This window comes from Acomys minous (assembly GCF_964271855.1).
Source record: "Acomys minous genome assembly, chromosome: 13".
NCBI classification, from domain to species: Eukaryota; Metazoa; Chordata; class Mammalia; order Rodentia; family Muridae; genus Acomys; species Acomys minous.
The window spans coordinates 38191028-38210411 of NC_140495.1; the positions used below are offsets into that span (position 1 = coordinate 38191028).

Genomic DNA, 19384 nt, shown 5'->3' on the forward strand with positions numbered 1-19384 from the left:
CCCTAAACAACAACAATCTGACTGAAATGGGATTTCTTTGATCTACATTGCAGAGGACACTGACATTTCTATGAACTTATTAGGAACTATATCTTGAATTTTATATTATTCCCAGCTCTTATTTAAATTCAGCTCAACCTGTCATAAGTATATCCATAAAAGTAAGCTAAATTACAACTACAAGAGACTTGTACTTGTGACTAAGTGGATTTCTAATTTTATCAGTAATTACCACATATAAATCTTAATACGATTTCTTCTTTAAAGAAACTTAAAATATAGTGGGTCTGTCTCAAATGTACTTAGAAAAACCATCGTTTGTCTTCTAAGTGCCAGTCGTGATGCTCTGCTTTTTGTACATTAAAAAAAAGGGGGGGCGGAGGGATTAGGAGAAGAAATTCTGTCAGGAATAGGGACAGATTTTTTTTGAGATGGGTTTCCTGTAGTTCTGCCTGCCCTGTTATAAGTCACTATGTTGACAAGGCTGGCCTTGAACTCACAGTGATCTGTTTGCCTCTGCCTTACAAGTGTGTGCCAACATGTCCAGCTTAGTTTTTCTTGTTACTTTTTTGTTATTGATGTTTACGGATGTTTTGCCCACATTTGTGTCTGTGTATCATGTACATGCATTATACAAGGAAACTACAAGAGGGCAGCATGGAAAGTAGAGCTGCGGAAAGTCGTTAAGCCACAACTTGAGCGCTGGGAATTGAACCCCTGCCCTCTGGATGAGCACCGAGTGCTGGTAACCATTAAGCTATCTCTCCAGCCCTGCAGGTGAACTTTTTTAAGACAGAAGGTAAACAATTCAACCTAGCTTCAGAAAGGAAGTTTCTGAAACTGACCAGATTTGCTGGGCTCCTCCCTGCCAAGAGTAAAGCCTGCTGAGGGACACTCTCAGACAAGCCAGTCTTCAAAGACGCTTGAGACCAGACCAGCCGCCTGGAAGATGCAGAAACCAGCAGAGCTGCCTGGAAGTTTAGACCAACTGAGGCATCTGTTGAGCTGCCTGCAGGCTGTGCAGTGAGCTCTGGGTTCCCAGGTTTTGTGAGCTGTCACCCATGCTGTGGTGGGATTTGGTGATGCAGCTGTCTTTGGGTCATTTCTTTTTTTTCTTTTTTAAAAAATATTTCCTTTTTTTAGATTTTATTTATTGCATGAGTGCTTTATCTGCAGAAGAGGGCATCAGATTACATTATAGATGGTTGTGAGCCACCATGTGGTTGCTGGGAATTGAACTCAGGACCTCTGGAAGAACAAGCGGCACTCTTAACCACTGAGCCATCTCTCTAGCCCCCTTTGGGTCATTTCTATTCCTTTACCCCTCACCCATATTCCTGTAAGCAACCCTTTGAAAATGCATTGGCTCACCAGTTGTACTTTGGTAGTATTCACACTCTGGTCAACCAAAATTATGTTTGTTGTTCCTCCCACCTCTCCTCACTTACCCTTGCTGTTCTCGTTTTGTTGTTTTTAGTTCCCTTGTCCCTTTACAACCCTTTATTGCTTTCCCTTCTTTGGAAGATTCCCCATTTCCTGTTTCCTTTCTAGTAGTAGCCTAACCTTTGTGGTCATTCTGATTGAAAGGCGTATTTATAGTTTAAAAAGCTAATATCCACATAGAAAATGGGCAATGCTTGTCTTTTTGGGATTGGGGTCCCTCACTTTAGAATGATGGTTTCTACTGCTATCCATTTAGACAAAAATTCTCATTTTTAACAGCCGAATATCCCATTGTGAAAATATATTATGCTTGTTAGCTATTCATTAGTAAACATCTCAGCTTTACGAATAAAATAGAAATGAACATGAATGAACAAGTATCCCATGGAAGCCATGCCTGACACTGTTTTTTTTTAATATTTTTATTTTTTTTAAATTAAAAAAATTAATTTATTCTTGTTACATCTCCATGGTTATCCCATCCCTTGTATCCTCCCATTCTTCCCTCCCTCCCATTTTCCCCTTACTCCCCTGACACTGTTAAAGGGGCTAGAATCTGAGAAGGGCTAGTTCATGGACCCCAGCGGGAGATCTACTCCTGTTAGGCTCCTAAAGGAACATAACAATAAAACAACTTGTAAGACATATTGCTACATCCATAGACCAGAGTATCGTTGACCCTCATCAGAGAAGCTTCTTCTTGCTGTAGATAGTAATTAACACATAAGTCCACAACTGGACAGTGTGCAGAGAGTGTTTGGAGCACTCAGCCTTGAATGGATGTCATCATTAATCCCTTCCTTTTCCAGGCTTGGGAATCTACTCAGAAGCAAAGGCAGAAAGGCTGTAGAGAACAGGGTGATGGATGACTCCAAGGACATAGCTTCTTCCAGACACAAGGCTGATGCACATGTGAACTCACAGACACTGTGAAGTATACACAAGACCTGTGCAAGTTTAAGCCAGACAAAAAATCCCAGCACACAGAGTCCCACAAATAACCAAGAAGCTATTTGTAATTGGTAGCTGCTGGGAGAGAGAGAGAAATACCACACCTTTCTTCAATGGAGTATATATGTGAGGTATATAAACCTCAGGGCAGGCCTCTTGATGAGCAGTTGGCCAACAAAATCGGAATCCATTCTTTGTGTATGTTTTTTTTTTTAAGAGAAAGAAAGAATATAAAGTTGGGTGGATGTTGGAGAAGTTAGGGGAAGGAAAAGAATATAATCAAAGTGCATTGTCTGAAATGTTTTATTTAAAAGAACAAACAAATAGACTGTGACGAACGGAAAACAGTCACTTTTTTAATGGAACACGAACAAAGGTTTTTTCTTCATATGCAGCTCAGATTCTACATTTCTGTACAACTAGACAAACAACTTACCTGATTTTGGAAATAAAAATTCAACATTAGTAGTTTTTTAAAATTTTATTTTCAATATATAAATTCTCAGTATATAAAAGTACGCTTTAATACATTTATTTCCCACAGTATTTCTTAGAGTGTTTTGGAAACTAGAGAGTGAACATAAGTATTCCGTGGGATTATGTTCAAAAGGTGGCAGATATTTACAGACAATCAGTATACCATACAACACATATGGTTAGGATAGAAATAAGCACTATAAAATGTATAAAAACAGATTAAAAAATACATATACAGTATGTTTTAGTTATAACTTTAAAGCTGCTTTTTTTTCTTCTCTTTCCCTTTTACCTCAAAAGTAATAAACACTTTTGAAGCTGCATGTATTGTTGCACTTTTGATTTTCTGTTGCACAGTTAATGAGCCTGGGAGTCTGGATAACTGATGATTATCAATTTGGCCTTCCCATTCTTTTGTTTCTTCTTCTTTGATTAGTAGAGGTTTTCCCAGAGTTTGGCCAACGAGACCACAGACCTCTTGAGCTTTGCGCCATGCATTCTCAACAGCAATAAGACAGGCTTGCCGCCTTAGGGATTGAAAGTAAAGATCAACATGACATTAAAAGTATTCAAAAGTCTTGTCTAGAATGAGTAATTTAAAGGTGTGCTAAACTTACCGAAGATTCTCAACAGAACCTGGAGTGTGAAAGAACTCAGGTGGGCTGATGACAACAGAGCTATCTAGCTTTTCAACCAGAAAGTTACAAATATTTTGCATTTTTCCAAATTCAGTAAATGTAATGCAGACCTGGAAGTAAAATGATAGTTGATGTTATTTTCATGCCTCACGTAGTTTTAAAATTTTGTCTAAATATGAATATAAAAAGTACAGCCAAGCAGGTGTTGGGGCATGCCTTTAATTTCAGCACTTGGGAGACAGAATCAGTAGATCTCTGTGAATTTGAGGCTGCCCTGGTCTACAAAGCAAATTCTAGGTCAGCCAGGGCTACACAGCAAGACCCTGTCTCAATCAATCAATCAATCATTCAATCAATTAATCGATAGGAAGGAAGGAAGTAGCAAAGCCAAATTATAAGGTCCTTTTACAGTAACAGATAACAATTATACTAGATTTGTGCTTATAGCTATATTATTTTATTAAAGACTTCTGATTATGAAATTTATAGTGATTAATATTAGCTTATATATTTAAAAATCCCTTTAATACCATTTTAAATTTTATTTATTTTTACTTTTTCTTATAAATTGTAGGATTCTCCTTTCGGCTTTATTATTTGGCTAATTTCTAACCCTGATACTGTTTCTGAATTCTTAGTCTAATTTATTCATTTAGGTTTCTGATTGGTAGTATTGCAACCTTTACTGAGATCACTGAGGTGTGTTCCCTTCCAGGGGTCTTACTACATGCAGAAGTGAATCCATTTCCCTCAGTATCCACCTTGAAATATGGAGCAGCAGTCTCATCTTAGCAAAACTGTGAGCTTTTAAGCTTTTAATCGAAGACTAACTTGTTTATATTCTAGGGCCTTGCACAATCTTAACCTGTTAAGTATGTACAGCTCTAGGGGAGCAGGGGCTGATGAGGAGCTGACCTCATCCCATACAACATGGACAGCTGTGTTTAATTATAAATGTTATCCCATGAAGAATAATGTTCCCTCTGGTTTTAACAGTAAATACTGGTCAGAGAAACAAGAAAGAGAGCAAAAATTCAGTGACTCACAATAGATTGGGAAACTCCAAAGCCTGACGTTTCTAGCAGGTCAGTATCTCCATTTCAATCATCAATGTTCTTTCAAAATCATTCTTTTAAGATTTACTTACTTTTATGTGTGTGTGTGTTTGTCTACATGTATATCTATATACCATGGGTGTGCTATGTTGTGGAAGCTAGAACAGGATGTTGGATCCTTTTTCAAGACAGGACTTCTCTGTATAGCCCTGGCTACCTGGAACTTGATCTCTAGACCACACTGGCCTTAAACTCAGAGATCCACCTGCTCCTGCCTCCCAAGTGCTGGGCTAATGGCGTGTACCATGACAGCCCGGCTGCAGCCAGTGCTCTTCATCACTGAGACTTCATCACTGTCTCTAGTCCCAAAGACCAGTCAGTGGATAGCTGACCTTTGAAGTGCCCAAGCTGACCTCCCCAGATCTGGGCTGGCTGCCAGCCTAGTCTGACAGGACACTTTTCCAGAATGTCACCATGCTGGCCTCTGCTAGTCGTCTGATGATGGCTTAGGTCATCTGCCTATGGATGCTTTCTGAGTGCCTTTCTTTTGGCCAAAATCCCAAGGGTGGCTGCTTCTGTTTCATTCATGGGAACAAGAGCCATGAGGCTTCCTGTTGCTTTAACAGATCTTGTTCTTCATCTCAAGCCTACTAGACTACTCCCCTGCACCAACTTGGGCCTTCTTTCCAGACCCCCCTAGCATGAATCCCACCTTTTCCCAGTCTATAGAAAGGGTGAAGAAGTAATGTACTTAATGGTATCAAAACCAGAGACTTTTATGGTCTTCTGTGTCAAAATCAGACACCAGTTTTCACTGAGAAGGCAGAAGGGTGAATCCCAGAGAAGCAGTGAGGGGCTGAAAATGTGGGGTTTCTTTTCTTTCTTTCTTTCTTTCTTTCTTTCTTTCTTTCTTTCTTTCTTTCTTTCTTTTTGAGACAGGGTTTTTCTGTGTAGCCTTGGCTGTCTTGAAACTGTATCTATAGATCAGGCTGGCCTTGAACTCACAGAGATCTGCCTGCTCTGCCTCCCAAGTGCTAGGATTAAAGGCATGTTGCACCACTGCCCACCCTGTGGGGGTTTTCTTTGTTGTCAAAAATTTCATGGGGGAGCACAAGTTCTTGATGGCCTACTCAGTAGGAACTGGCCCCACAAAGTGTACTTCCCCTCTGCCTTCCTTGGACAGGACAGATGAGATTCAGAATTCCAGGTCCAAAAGAGTCACATCCCTTTAGACCAGCCAAGAGCTTCTTGGCCTGAGCAGTAAGGGAGTTGCAAAATGTAACAGTTTAAAAATAGTCGTGTGTGTGTGTGTGTGTGTGTGTGTGTGTGTGTGTGTGTGTGAGAGAGAGAGAGAGAGAGAGAGGGGGGGGGGGAGGGAGGGAGGGAGACAGAGACAGAGAAGTTACAAAAAGGGGGTCAAGAGCTTTTCCCAACTTACTTATGTTTAGAAGAAACAAAACAAGTTGCTTCCCCCAAACCAAAGCTTAGGTCACTGGCAAGAATACAAGAACAAAAAAAGGGATGCCTTTAAAATCTCTTCAAAATCTCCTATATAGAGAAGTAAAGTCAATTTGAGCAATGTAAATTCACACCTCAGGATTCAAATCAGTAAATTTGGAGTGTTGAGGCATGGCGACATTCCCTACCTCACATCTTCCACTGAGATGGGGAAGTGGCCATTACACATCATTGCTGGAGAGTCCTTTCTCAGTGAACACAAGGAATGTATAAAAGGGCAGTGAGGACATAAGGCAGCCACTCAAATCCCGGGAGACTGAAAAGTAAAAACCCAAGACCCTTCAGTGGCATATGAGCACATACATCCTTGGATGGATGGGTGTGGTTCCACATCTCCCAGGAGGCCTGGATGCAGCTGGACCAGAAATGGGTGCTTCTCCAGCAGGACAGTCTGAGCATTGCCAGCTTCTGGGGGAATGGATGAACCTCGGAACCCTAGGTTCCATTTCCCTCTGGAATGGCTGGAGCATGAGGTCTATGCAACAAGATGCCGGATCTCACCAGGAATGTGGAAAAAAGGTTTTCCACCAAGTTACAAATAGCTCTTTAATAATATTGCCAGTACTATATGGGCAATGGAAACTTGGAGTTCTGAGGCTGGCAGTGATACCGCAGTGTTACAGCCCTTGGTTAAACCACTTTCCCAGAACACAATGCATTTGAGTTGAGGGACGGGATCTAGTTCTCCAGGATGGCGCCAACAGCCGCCACACTTGAGTGCAAATACTCTGGGAACAATCTGTCTGGCAGGGCTTTGCCTGCTCTCCTATGGAACCCTTCCACACAGGGAACGTTAATGCTTAGCACCTCAGAGAAGTCCCAGGTCCACATCTCCTACAGGCAGCAAACACAGACAAATTGCTCAGGGTGCCTTACCTTCCCCATGATTGTCATACCCTGACTGCCAACAGGCTTCTTGAAGGCCCCTCACACCCTCTGGCAACCATGGAGGCCCTAGCTTATTCCCGTCAGACTTCAGAGTCCCCAGCACGCTGTGGAGCTGGCTCCCTGGCTTTAGAGTTCCCTTCAGGGTGTGCTATTCCAAGTGTTCCCCTGGGGCATGAACCTTCCCTTGTCTAAATAATTAGAACTGTCTCATTACTTCACACATCTCAATTTTATTACTGGTTACTTCCTCAGCTCCCAGGCCTTTGGCAGTTAACTGACCTGTTCCTGATGGACAGACTTGCCTTTTCCAGGAATATGTTGTCTTTGGAGACTCCTTTAACTTGGCATATTGCATGTGCAGTTTTAGGCATGTTCCTGCATAATTGTTTTGCTCTGAGTAGTTTTCTGTTATATGGATAAAACCACAGTTTGTCTGAAACATTTGTTTTCAGTTTGAGGCTATTATAGCTAAAGATGCTTTTTCAAAGTGGCTGCTAATATTTTACATTTCTGAACGTATTTTTGATTCAGTTTGCCAATTTCTATTTTTCTATTTTTAAAAGCTAGCTAGGATTTGGAACAGGTTGTAATAAATCTATGTATAACTCAATAATCTAGAGTCTTCCAAATCACAAACAAAATATATTTCTCCACTTACTTCGGTCTTCATTTTCTCTCAGAAATGTTTTATTATCTCTAGAATATTTTATCAGCTGTATCCCTTGACATTTAAATTTCGTTTATTACTTCTAATAGATTTTTTCCATAGTATTTTCTAGATAGATACTTGTGTTGTTCCTGAATAAAGAGTGTTTTAATTCTTCTTTCTCAATTTGGATATTTTTAGCTTTTCTGCCCTGCTCCCAAGCTACAACGACAAGAATTTCAAGTAAAATGCCAAAAAGAAGTTATAAGAGTAACCACCATCTTTATATGGTACCTGGTCTTAAGAATCAAGTACTCAGTATTTCACCATAATGGTATAATGTTACCAGCAGCTTTTAATATAGGTGCCCCTTATCAAATCAACCAACCAACTAACTAACCAATCAATTACTCAATTAAATTAATTCTGACACAGTGAGACAAGGTGTCACTATGTAGCCTGGCTGGCCTGGAACTCACAGGGATTTGCCTACCTCTGTTTCCCAAGTACTGGGATGAAAGGTGTGTGCCACCATACTTGGCTTGTAGACAATTTTTATTAAGAATTGATGATGAATTTTATTAGATGCCTTTTAGGCATCTACCAAAATAAACCTGTCATTTTTCTCTTTTTGTTTCTTAATATGGTGACTCAGAATGGCTGATTTTTTTTCAAATTTTAAGCCAATCTTTTATGCTTGGGATAAACCATTTTTGGTTATTGTGGGTATCTGAGTCCTAGTTTCTCTCCTGTTGCTTTTATAAGACTCTGACAAAAGCACCTTTAGGAGGGAAAGGGCTGGGTTGTCTAACTATCACAGGTTAGAGTCCTGAGGGCAACGGAACAGAACTGCATGAGCTCAACTGACCCGCTCTGAACTCAACCCCACTCCCTCTCCCTGCACTGCTCCTAAGCAGCCTCTCTTTCCTGTGTTGTTCTCACGAGAGTTGGGCATATCCTATCTCTGACTCACTCTGTCAAATCTTTCTCTGATTCGTCACTTTGCCCCTCAATTAGATGTCTCTTTCAAATATGGCTGCTTCCTTCTATAAACTAAGCTTACTCTCATTGTTCCAGAATAAAGGTGTGTACTAAGGGCGTGTCTGTATTCCAACCAGATCACAAAGACCTAGAAGGTCTTTAGATGTGGCTCCTCAGCCAGAGCAGCCATGTTGCTGGATTAAAATTCCTCTGCACTCTTGACAATTGGAGATACCGAATACTTCTCCATATACCTGTTGGTACAGTTTTGATAAGTGTCTATCAGGCTTATTAAGATAAGTGTTTATAGGTAAAACTCCCTAGAAAGGGAGTTACCTTTCTAGAGACCGTTCTTTTCTGTTACTCTTATCTTACACTTGGTCTTTGAGAAGTTCAAGTGACCTAACCCTAATGTTAGTACTAGTAAGTGATAATGCACTAACTGAGAGAAGAGAACTTCAGGTTGCTGCTGGGCTGTTTTCTATCTCTGCAGAGAAAGGTTCTCTCCCTAGTAAACAAGATTTCCATTCTAACTCAGTCACTTTGTTTCCTATGACAAGGCGGCAGCTGAAAGCACAGGGAATCAAAAGCTGCACTCTTTTGGCTACTGACACGGTCTTACACACACCTCGGTCCATAGGCTTTGAAGCTGGACACACAGCTGTCTGTGATCTCAATGTTATCGTGGACTGAGCATTCTGAAAACAGTGCACTTCTTTTTTTTAAATGTGGATAAAGACTACATGACTCAAAAATTTAAATAATATTTGTCACAGTGACTGTAAAAGAATATTTAAAAAGGGTCTCAGAGTCCTCCCAGCACTCAGGGAGGCAGAGGCAGGGGGATCTCTGTGGCCTTGAAAAAAAAAGTGTCTCAATCTTTTATATTTTTTTTTTCATGAAGTTTTATCTGAGGGAAATTTCTCTTCTGCAGTGATTTCTGCTCACCAGGCAATAATATTACTGAATGTCTCTGGTACTTAGGTGCCCTCTCCCTGTTGCTATTTTTATTTCATTTTAGACCATATCTCCTAAGTAAATCTCAGAAAATTATTTTACAGTATCTCCAGATACATAATATGAGAATGATTTTGAGAAAAATCACCTTTTATCATTACCATAAGAATCCTTTCTCTGGTAGATTTCAGTTTAAGAATAACCTAAATCGCAGTTGCCGCCACAAAGTCAAGGTGCTTCCAATTACTTCACACGTACCTCGGCTTCCATGTGATAAGCATTTTCTACTCTTCTAATATCCTTTGTCACAGTTACGTTTTCTGCCTGAAACAGAATGAACCAAAGTAACGTTACTAAATTCAGTTGTTTCTGCCTATCTATTAACATGCCTGAGTTTGAAATAGGAAGACACACAGCATGTAAGATGAACTGTTTGCCTTGGTGTATTAAACTTCCTTAAAATGGCCATAAAATCAATCAGAAACATACAAATACTTGTTTAAAAAATCAGGTTTTACTTCATTTTTTACTCACTTACTTCACTTGTATAGGAAATATGGATTTACTTGAGAAAGTATCAATCATATGTACCTTTGGGCAAATTACTCAGTATTTTTCTTAGTCTTTGCTTCCACATGTATAAAATGAGGTCAGTAGAGACAGCACCGGGTTGTTGTAGTGATTTGAAAACAAGTTAAATGAAAAGTACTTGTATAGAGAAGACAGCAGACAGAGGTCGACTCTATAATATTACAGTATAGAACTCGGCCATGTCTTTCCTGCTCCAACATTCTTCTCAAACAATGAGAAAAAAAAAAAGACAACCAAAATATATTTACATGATCATGATTGCCCCTAAAATTTCCTACAGGTACAGAAGGAAGCTATATGACTTTTTCCATATAGGAAACAAGTGAAGTCTTGAGTGACTGAGTATTACGTGACATGGGCACAGCAATGTCAAAGACCCCAATGCCTCAGCCCCATGAGAGCTGCAAAGCCTTCTTCCAGTCAGAATGCGAACAGCGCATGCAGTGCGGCCACTTACGTTCACACCTATCCCCCACTGACACCTTAGAGATTGCCTCCTTTTATGCAACAACTCTCCCTGTTCTCCTGCATCTAATAAACACACTGAACTCTTAACCATGGAACCATGTCTCCAGTCTACAGGAATTTTTTTCTAATGTGGTTACAATAACTAAATGTGGTTGTCTCTTAAAGTGACTTATCATCCTGTGATGTAAGGCTTGGGATGGATGCAGCATTTGAGTCACACAGGGAGATAGCAGGAGATCCAGACAACTAACCAGAAAATCCCAAGTAACCACAAAATAACCTGATTTTTTCAGTTATGCTTTTTATATTTTTATTTTCTTTTTAAAATTTAAATAATTTATTCAAATTATATCTCAGTTGTTATCCCTTCGCTTGTAACTTCCCATCCCCCGCCCCTTTCTCTCCCTCTTTCACCCTATACCTGTTCGCTAGGCCTGTGACAGAAGAGGACCTCCTCCCCTACCATATGGTCACAGCCTCTCAGTTCTCATCCTGGTAGCCTGCTTACCCTTCCTCTGAGTGCCAGCAGGCCTCACACCAGAGTTCATGTCAGAGTCAGTCCCCGCTCTCCACACAACTGTGGAGAATGTGCTGTCCATTGGCTAGATCTGAATAGGGAGACTCTTCAGTTATGTAGAAACAGCACTTTTTATTTTTTCAGTTGAGATCATATTGCTAAGTTAAGATTGGCTAATGAAGGTTATGAGCTCTGCTACTTCTCTAGTTAAAAGAAAATAAAAGCCGTTATTTTACCAAAATAAACTCCAAGCATAGAATATTTAATGGACTATTAAACATCACATCCAGAATGTGTCATTTAATAGCCACAGTGCCTCAAAATAGTACATTAAAGGTAGAAAACATACAGAAAACAATAATGAATTTGGCTAAACTGTCAAAACTTTGAAAGTTTAAAACTATGTAAGTTATATGACAAAAATGCAGATTTGTTTTTGTAATACATGCCAGCCATAAATTATTAGTAATCTTAATTTTTCAAGGCTCCTATAAATTAATGCAGAAAAGGTAAAAGAAAAATGGGCAAGTTGGGTGCGGAGTGCACACCTATAACCCCAGCACTCAGGAAGGTAGAGTCAGGTCAATGTCCTTGAGTTCGAAGCCAGCCTGGTGTACAAAGTGAGTCCAGGACAGCCAAGACTACACAGAGAAACCCTGCCTTGAAAAACCAAAAGGGGGGAAAAAAGGAAAGAAAGAAGTGGGCAAAGTATTATGAACTGAAAATGTACAAAGAACAAGCTTAACTTCCATTGTTAAACAGAACAGCACTTCTTTGGGCTTAACTAGTTTGAAAAATTATGGAAGAAAATAACGCTGCTATGGCAAGTGGAGAAGCCATAAACTAAGCCCCCGAGTTCCTACCATTCTCTGTCTTAATTTGAGTATGACCAGAAGTGGATCTGGAAACAGAGTTGGAATAAATTCATTTTGAAGATAATTCCAAAAAAAGATGTGGGTGGAAGACAAAAGACAGACAATCACAGTTGTATTGTAAAGCAAAGTACCGTTAGAGATAACTGAAGTGAACCCTGCAGAGAGACTCTGAAGCTGGCATCAAAAATATCTCAACTATTCCACTCAACAAGAGAGGAAGCTGGGGGCCTCCTCTTCACTCCTGTCACTCAATTCAGTTCTTCATTGCCTTTACTTGAAGACTCTTCAGGGTGGGGCAGAAAACCTTAATTTCCTGGTATTAACACCTGACTCCATTTGCAGGAAGTTTCAGGGCCTGGAAGCTTTTCACTCTGATAATTAATTCATACAATGGCAAACAGTGTTGGGCCAGCAAGCATATAAAAGGAGATTATTATTATTACCACCTGTTATATCCCTACCTACCAGACACCTGAATCATCCACTGCCAAGAGAATCAAAAGCACACTGTACCAGTTAAAAGCATGGGTCAACGTTCTTGGTTGGTATCTAAAACTAGGTCATCTCTCAGCTGTGGACAAGTTATCTGCCAATAGTTGCTCTGGTCCCGAGAATCCTCTTCTGGAAAACAGCAGTTGAAATACTACCTTTATAGAGCAGCAATATTAAATGAGACAGCAGTTGTGGAAAGACTATCAACAGTAAGTAGGTGTCTTAATCATTGGAATGCTCCAGTAGGCCACTGTTCTGTTAGAACCTAAAACATGTTTCTGTGTTGAGCACTTGTTTCCAAGCTTGTGGTGTTATTTTGAAGGCTGAGGAGCCTTCAGAAGGTGGAACGTGGCTAGCAAAAGTAGGCCACTAGAGGTGGAAATAAGGTGGTGTGTGAAGAGGGCACACACACACACACACACACACACACACACACAGACACACACACAGACAGACAGACAGACAGACACACACACACACACACAGACACACACACACAGACAGACAGACACACACACACACACACACACACACACACACACACACACACACACACACACACTATTCCCTTGGCCCTGCTTCTGGTCCCATTCTCTGCTTCATGCCAGGCCATATGAACAGCTCTTGCTGCCATAGACTTAGCTGCTCCTGCCATCGTGCCTTTTCCCCGGCCATCTTGGACTGAGACCCCCTGAAACTGTGAGCCAAAATAAACTCTTCCTCTTTCAGGTTGCTTCTGTCAGTACCGTCAGCAATGAGAACAAGAAGGCTATGCAGGCACACACCTTTATATCTGGTCTCCCGTTCTCTCCTTTAGTCTTAGCTCCTAATTCTCTTTCACACGGCTCAGCGTCTTCTGTTTCATTCATCCTGTACTAATTAAGAGTGCTGTTAACACACACACCTGCTGTACTCTGAGGTGGAACCGGAATGATTTCCCTTTGGCCAGTGCTTAAGATTTTGACAGAATGTCACTTCCTTTATCAAGTCTTTTTGGAATTCCTAAGGTAAAATCAACGTTATCTCTTCAATGTAATATGCATGTACTTCCAGGGTAGCACGAATCTCACTATCCTTATCATGGGATTCCAGCAGCAGAGGACTCAAAATTTATTATCTCTCTGTCTCCATCAAATCTCTCCCCTCAGAGCTCAGAGAACTCTGTGGAGGAGGAGGCAGAAGGAGAGGGACAGAGAGAGGGGCCAGAGGATTCCAGAAAAACAAGGCCTTCTGAAATAACTGCGTTCATCTGAATTCAAAGACTGAAGCAGCAACCACAGGGCCTACAAGGGTCTGCACCAGGACCCCTGTATATACTATAGCCATGAGATTAGTATTTTGATGAGACCCCTGAATGTGTGAATGGGTTCTTTCATATTTCTTTCGGCTTGCTCAATTTTGATATGATACTCTTTGCTTCATCTTATATTTTACTTTTGGGGGGGGGGTTTCAAGAAAGGGTTTCTCTTTGTAGCCTTGGCTGTCCTGGACTCACTTTGTAGACCAGGCTGGCCTGGAACTCACAGAGATCAGCCTACCTTTGCCTCCCTGAGTATGGGATTAAAGGTGTGCGCCATGCTCCTGGCTGCCTGTTCTTTTCTAATGAAAGACAAAAAGGGAATGGATTTGGATGGGAGAGGAAGTGGGAGGAGTAAAGGGAGAAGAAATTGTATTCAGATTATATTGTATGAAAAAAAAATCTATGTTTAATAAAAGGGGAAAAAAGAAAAGAACATAAAGGATAATAAAAGCAATATATAAATAAAAAAGATACTCGTGTGATTGATCCTTTAGAAGCTGTTGATAAGCCAGGTTTGGAGAAAACAGTAAATAAATATCTCTAAATATTTTGCCCTTTATCACAAAAAAATTCTCTCTCTTATTGTCTACTGACCGGCTTCAGACATGTATAGTCCACAGGTGAGTGGAGAGCAGGGACTGGCTTTCACACGAACTCTGGTGCCCTATTATTTGACGACAACCCCTTGATGGGGAGGCCCGGTAGCACTCAGAGGAAGGATAACAGGCTATCAAGACTTGATACCCTATGATCATATAGACGGGGAGGAGGTCCCCCTCAGTCACAGACCTAGCGGAGGAGAATAGGGTGAAAGCAGGAGGGAGGAATGGGAGGACACAGGGGATGGCATAACAATTGAGATGTAATATGAATAAAAAAGTAAAAAAAGAAAATAATACAATTATGAGTAGACAAATACTGGATTTACAGCCTAAGTTGGTATAGAAAATAGAAAACACAATATTCACTATAATCTTCAATGTTTGTATGCTTCATTCATATACTAAAACCTAATCAGCCGAGTGTGGTGGCACATACTTTCAATCTCAGCACTCAGGGATGCAGAGGCAGGTGGATCTCTGTGAGTGCAAGGCCAGCCTATTTTACAAATGGAGTCCAAGACAGCCAAGGCTACACAGAGAAACCTTGTCTCGAAAAAAACAAACAAACAAACGAAAACAAAAAACAAAACAAAAAACCAAAAAACCAAACCAAACCAAACAAGAAACAAAAACCAAAACCAACTGACCAACCAAAACAAAACTCTAATCACTAGTGTGATGGTATAAGATGGTCTTTGAGGTTAGATGATGAGGACGGAGCCTCCTGGATGGAATTAGTGTCCTTATGAAGAAGAGGCTCCAGTGAGGTGCCTTGTCCCTTCTCTAATCCAAGGACATGGAGAAGGCGCCATCTATGTACCATGAACTGTATCTTCACCAGACCAAATCACAGATGATGGTGCCTTAGCCTTCCTAACCTCCAGGGCGGTAAACACTAAATCTCCATTGTTCTTAAACTACTCGGATTGTGATACTCCATTACAAGCAGCCTCCCCTCCCCTCAAATTAAGACAACATTAAGTTAAGGGCCATGTAAATCTGAATAGTGTTTGCGAGTGCGTAATAAATGTTTCTCAGTTAAGTAAATGCAATTTAGAACTTACAACAGTTTCCCATTAAAGCGATGCTCAAACTGATTGCTGCATCTTCTTACAAATTCATAAACCTAAGATCTACTAAATAATTGACCTAATAACTTATGCACTATTTCATTCTTTTTCTTTTACTCATCCCAAAGCATTTTTTTCATTGTATGCATCATGTATATGAGCATTACTCAAATAGCCATCATTTTGAGAGAGAAGTACATCAAGAATTATAATATACTTGACAAGGTATACTTGAAAGGAGAAGCAGAATACGGCATACCAGGGATTACTGTTGAGAAAAGAATGACAAGAATGTGGTTTTGTCAACACTTAAAAACAAAATAGAAGTTATCTAGACTAAGAGGGAGAGAGGCCAGGAAGTAATGATGAGAGAGTAAGGCTCCACCTGTCAAGCCAGTGTTTAACTTGGGAGGGGCCCTTTAAGCAGGGAGTGCACATTTACAGCCCAATATTCCAAAGCGGAAAACATACAAGGGCTTTGTGAAGTCCATAACTTACCCTGAGGAGTACTATGCATGGTTTTTATGCTATCTGTGAACAAGCTATCCATGAGTGCATCCCTCCAGCAGCAAACATAAGCTGGGAGATTGCTGACCTGTGCCTTGCCTCCAACACAGACTTTAAATGTAATTACTGTATTTATTTTGTTTTACACATTAGAAGTTAGAAACATGGGGTCAGATTATGTTCTATGTCAATGACATAAAAGAAAAAACACCCAGCTCATTACATTATTCAAACAGGACTGCAGCAGGTTGCTTAGGAGGTTTTTCCCCCTACATTTTGAAACCATTTTATTCACATTGTTTATAATTTACATTTAAACTTTTCTAAAATGAAAAATAACCTGGGTTCCTGCCAATCCCTTCCCTCCCAGGTTATTTCAATTATTCTGGTTTTAAATGCAAAACAAATATATTTTCTTTTTAAAAACAAAGACCTGCTTTTTAAAAAGATCTATTTATTTATTTACTTATTTATTTATTTATTTATTTATTTATTATGTATACAGTGTTCTGCCTGCACACCTGCACACCAGATCTCATTATAGATGGTTGTGAGCCACCATGTGGTTGCTGGGAATTGAACTCAGGACCTTTGGAAGAACAGGCAGTGCTCCTAACCTCTGAGCCATCTTTCAGCCCAAGACATGCTTTTTTTTTTGAAGGTGTGACATTTCTAGCACAGAAACAAGACTATGTTGCACTTTCACCATGACAGAGTTACCTCAGCAGGAGACTTTGGTTCCTAAAGTCACGGTCCTGGTTTATACAATAGTAACAAGGGATGGCAAAGATGGAAGCAACCTCGAGATCCAGAGCATTATTTTATCTCTCTAGTTCTGGACAATGAGGATGGAGTAAGGCAGGCTAGTTCTGTTTTCACCTCATTCTTTAAGAGGACTGAGGCCTACGGTGCGATCTATTCAGTGATGTGTTTCACACATCTCTAGGAATGATACCTACCTACATTGAACTAAAAAAAAAAAAAGAGGTTAAAACTAAAAAGTTGTACAGTTTGGGGTAGGTGATTATTATTAACCAAAAATAGATGCTAATACACTAAAGAACCACTCCACGCTAGCCTTTGGGAGGAAGCAATTCAAGCTCCTCACCTGCCAATTTCCAGCCCAGAATACTAGGGTCCAACATTCTATTTAGGCAAACATTTACATGTAACTTTCCAAGAAAACGTTTCACCACTCTAAGCTTCAAAACAAAATCACTGCAGCAAATATCACCAGATTAAAAACCTACGCAATCTGCATTCGTGATTTCAAGTTTACTACGGCCAATAACGGCTTTCATCTATCTAGACTCAAGAAGGAAGGGTCCAAGCACTCATTGCGTGCCGGAATAAACAATGAGGTTAACAAAGCATCCCCAAAGCTCCAGGGTCACCCGGCCTGCACTGGTCCCCGAAAGCTCACCTGCAGCCCCTGCTGCTGGAGGCTCTGCGTGATGTAGTCCAGGCGGCGGCACACGCTCTTCTTGGTCTCAGCGGCCGCCTCCTTGGTGCTGCTCACCCGCACGACCACCAGAGCCCGGTCGGGGCTGGCGGACACCTCGGCAGCGCCGCTCACGTGGACCTCGCGGACTCCAGGGTGACCCTGCGCGGTGTAGGGGCGGCAGCCAACCGGCTGCCCCTCTAAGGTCGAGATCGGGTTGTTTTCCCGGCCCCGGTCAGCCCAGGGAACCAGTTCCATGAACACCCGCGAAGGATGGGCGGGTTGCAGCGACATAGCTGGGGCAACTGCGTTGCCATAGCAACGCCACGTTGACGGCGGAGAGTGACGTCTGGCTCCAGCGCGCCGCTAGCCAGCGCAGAGGATGCCGGGATGGGCTCGCAGCCGAAGGGAGATCGGTGCGGCTCCGAGAGAAGTCGGCCTACTACTTCGGTACACGTTTAAAAAAATAGTTACCTCACGGCCTGGAGCAGCCTTAGCAGGCTATTTTGGCCTCATTGTCAGCGAACATAGGCCTTCCACGTGACCCCCGGCCCCTGGCGCCCCTCCCCCTCCCCCGATATCCCCCCCCCCCGGCCCCGCCTCTTCCACCCTCAGTCAGCTAAGGGATTTAGGCTCTCGAACCTTTTCCCAAGCGTGAGATCCCCACAGCCCTGTCTTCCCAGCATTTATGGTGCAGGGTCGGCTTCCCAGTTTGTGCCGCTTCCGTGGTCTTCCTCGCAGGAACTTGTCTTGAATCGTGAGAAATTCCTCTTGTGATAAACTACATTTTCCCAGTGAGAGTTTGGACACTATTTGGTTGCTCTAGTCAGTTTTTTCCAGGACAATGTCCGTATTTTTCACAACCGCTCTATGTTTACCAGAGGCCCGTTGAATGCCGAGTGTTGGCATATGGAGAACAGGGAAAATAAGGGTGGCTGCTTGTCATCGTTACAGTCTTTGGGATGATTGTCGAGTCTCAAAATTCTAAAATACCTGGAGAACTTGGTGTCTTGAGCATGGACGTTCAGCGTGGGTAACGCCAGGCATGTCAGGTCACTGTCTGTTACACCTTCCTCTGTCCGCTCCTGGAGACAGGGGCTCAGTGTGTAACCCTGACTGGCCTGGAACTTACCGCCTTGACCAGGCTGGCCTCGAACTTGCAGAGATCCAAGGTTTCTACGCATTTCCTGACAGCGCCTACCCCCCTCCCTGCCCCTCTCTTTTTTTCCCCTCTATATTCTTTCCCTCTCCCTCTTCCATCTTCTCCCAGTGCCTATACCTTTCCCTCTTTTCCTGTTCTCTTCTTCCCCTTCCCCCTCCCTCACTCCCTCTCCACCTCTGGAGTGCTGGGGTTCAAAACCATCGCATCTGGCCTATAGTCATTTTCGTAATCACCAAGCTGTGGACTTTGTGAAGACAGCTTATCTGCTTTCTAATAGAATTCCATTAACAGAATGGGGAGAATTCTCACTTTGCCGGTGTGTGAGGGGGTAGGAAGTAGTTTCTGATGGGAACTTGAAAAGTCTACAACCTTTCTGATTTTTCCTCAAATTAAAAAAAACAGAACAGAACTATGATAGTTCAATAATTCAGCTAGATCAGGTGGTAATGTCTTGGTTTGGTCCATCATTGGGTTGATGTTTATTGTCAGATGAGAATATACACTATTATAATTTAAGAACTTTCCACCACATGTATATATGCATATTTTACAACTCTAGACAACTAAATTATCTCTTAAAATTGGAGTTGTTGTTGTTGGGTTTTTTTTCTGTTTTTTTTTTCTGTTTTGTGTGTGTGTGTGTGCGCGTGCGTGCGTGCGTGCGTGCGTGCGTGCGTGCGTGCGTGCGTGCCTGTGTGTGTTTTGGTGAACCCCAGGGATTGAACTCAGGTCCCCAGGCTTGGATTCAAGTGTCTTTATCAGCAGAACTGTCTCACTATGCCGAGTCTGTTTTGATGCACACGGT

The 19384-nt window shown here is 41.6% G+C and overlaps 1 protein-coding gene across 1 annotated transcript; it reads right to left on the bottom strand.

Annotated features, from left to right (window-relative positions):
* Positions 1-2730: 2730 nt before the first annotated feature.
* IRAK1BP1 (interleukin 1 receptor associated kinase 1 binding protein 1) lies at positions 2731-17942 on the bottom strand. Its single transcript, XM_084751794.1, has 4 exons — positions 17400-17942; positions 9813-9878; positions 3489-3619; positions 2731-3398 (listed from the first exon to the last, which is right to left on the bottom strand). Exons 1-4 carry the CDS (start codon positions 17709-17711, stop codon positions 3128-3130), a joined length of 780 nt encoding a protein of 259 aa, XP_084607920.1. The 5' UTR covers positions 17712-17942; the 3' UTR covers positions 2731-3127.
* Between the last annotated feature and the right edge of the window lie 1442 nt (positions 17943-19384).

Bases quoted from the DNA above. Each gene is read 5' to 3' on its own strand.
- IRAK1BP1 (XM_084751794.1), bottom strand. From the start codon at position 17,711: ATGTCGCTGCAACCCGCCCATCCTTCGCGGGTGTTCATGGAACTGGTT. The intron at 3,620-9,812 runs GTACGTGTGAAG...TTTTACTTCCAG, and splicing joins CTTATCACATGGAAGCCGAG to GTCTGCATTACATTTACTGA. The intron at 3,399-3,488 runs GTAAGTTTAGCA...TCAATCCCTAAG, and splicing joins GGTTCTGTTGAGAATCTTCG to GCGGCAAGCCTGTCTTATTG.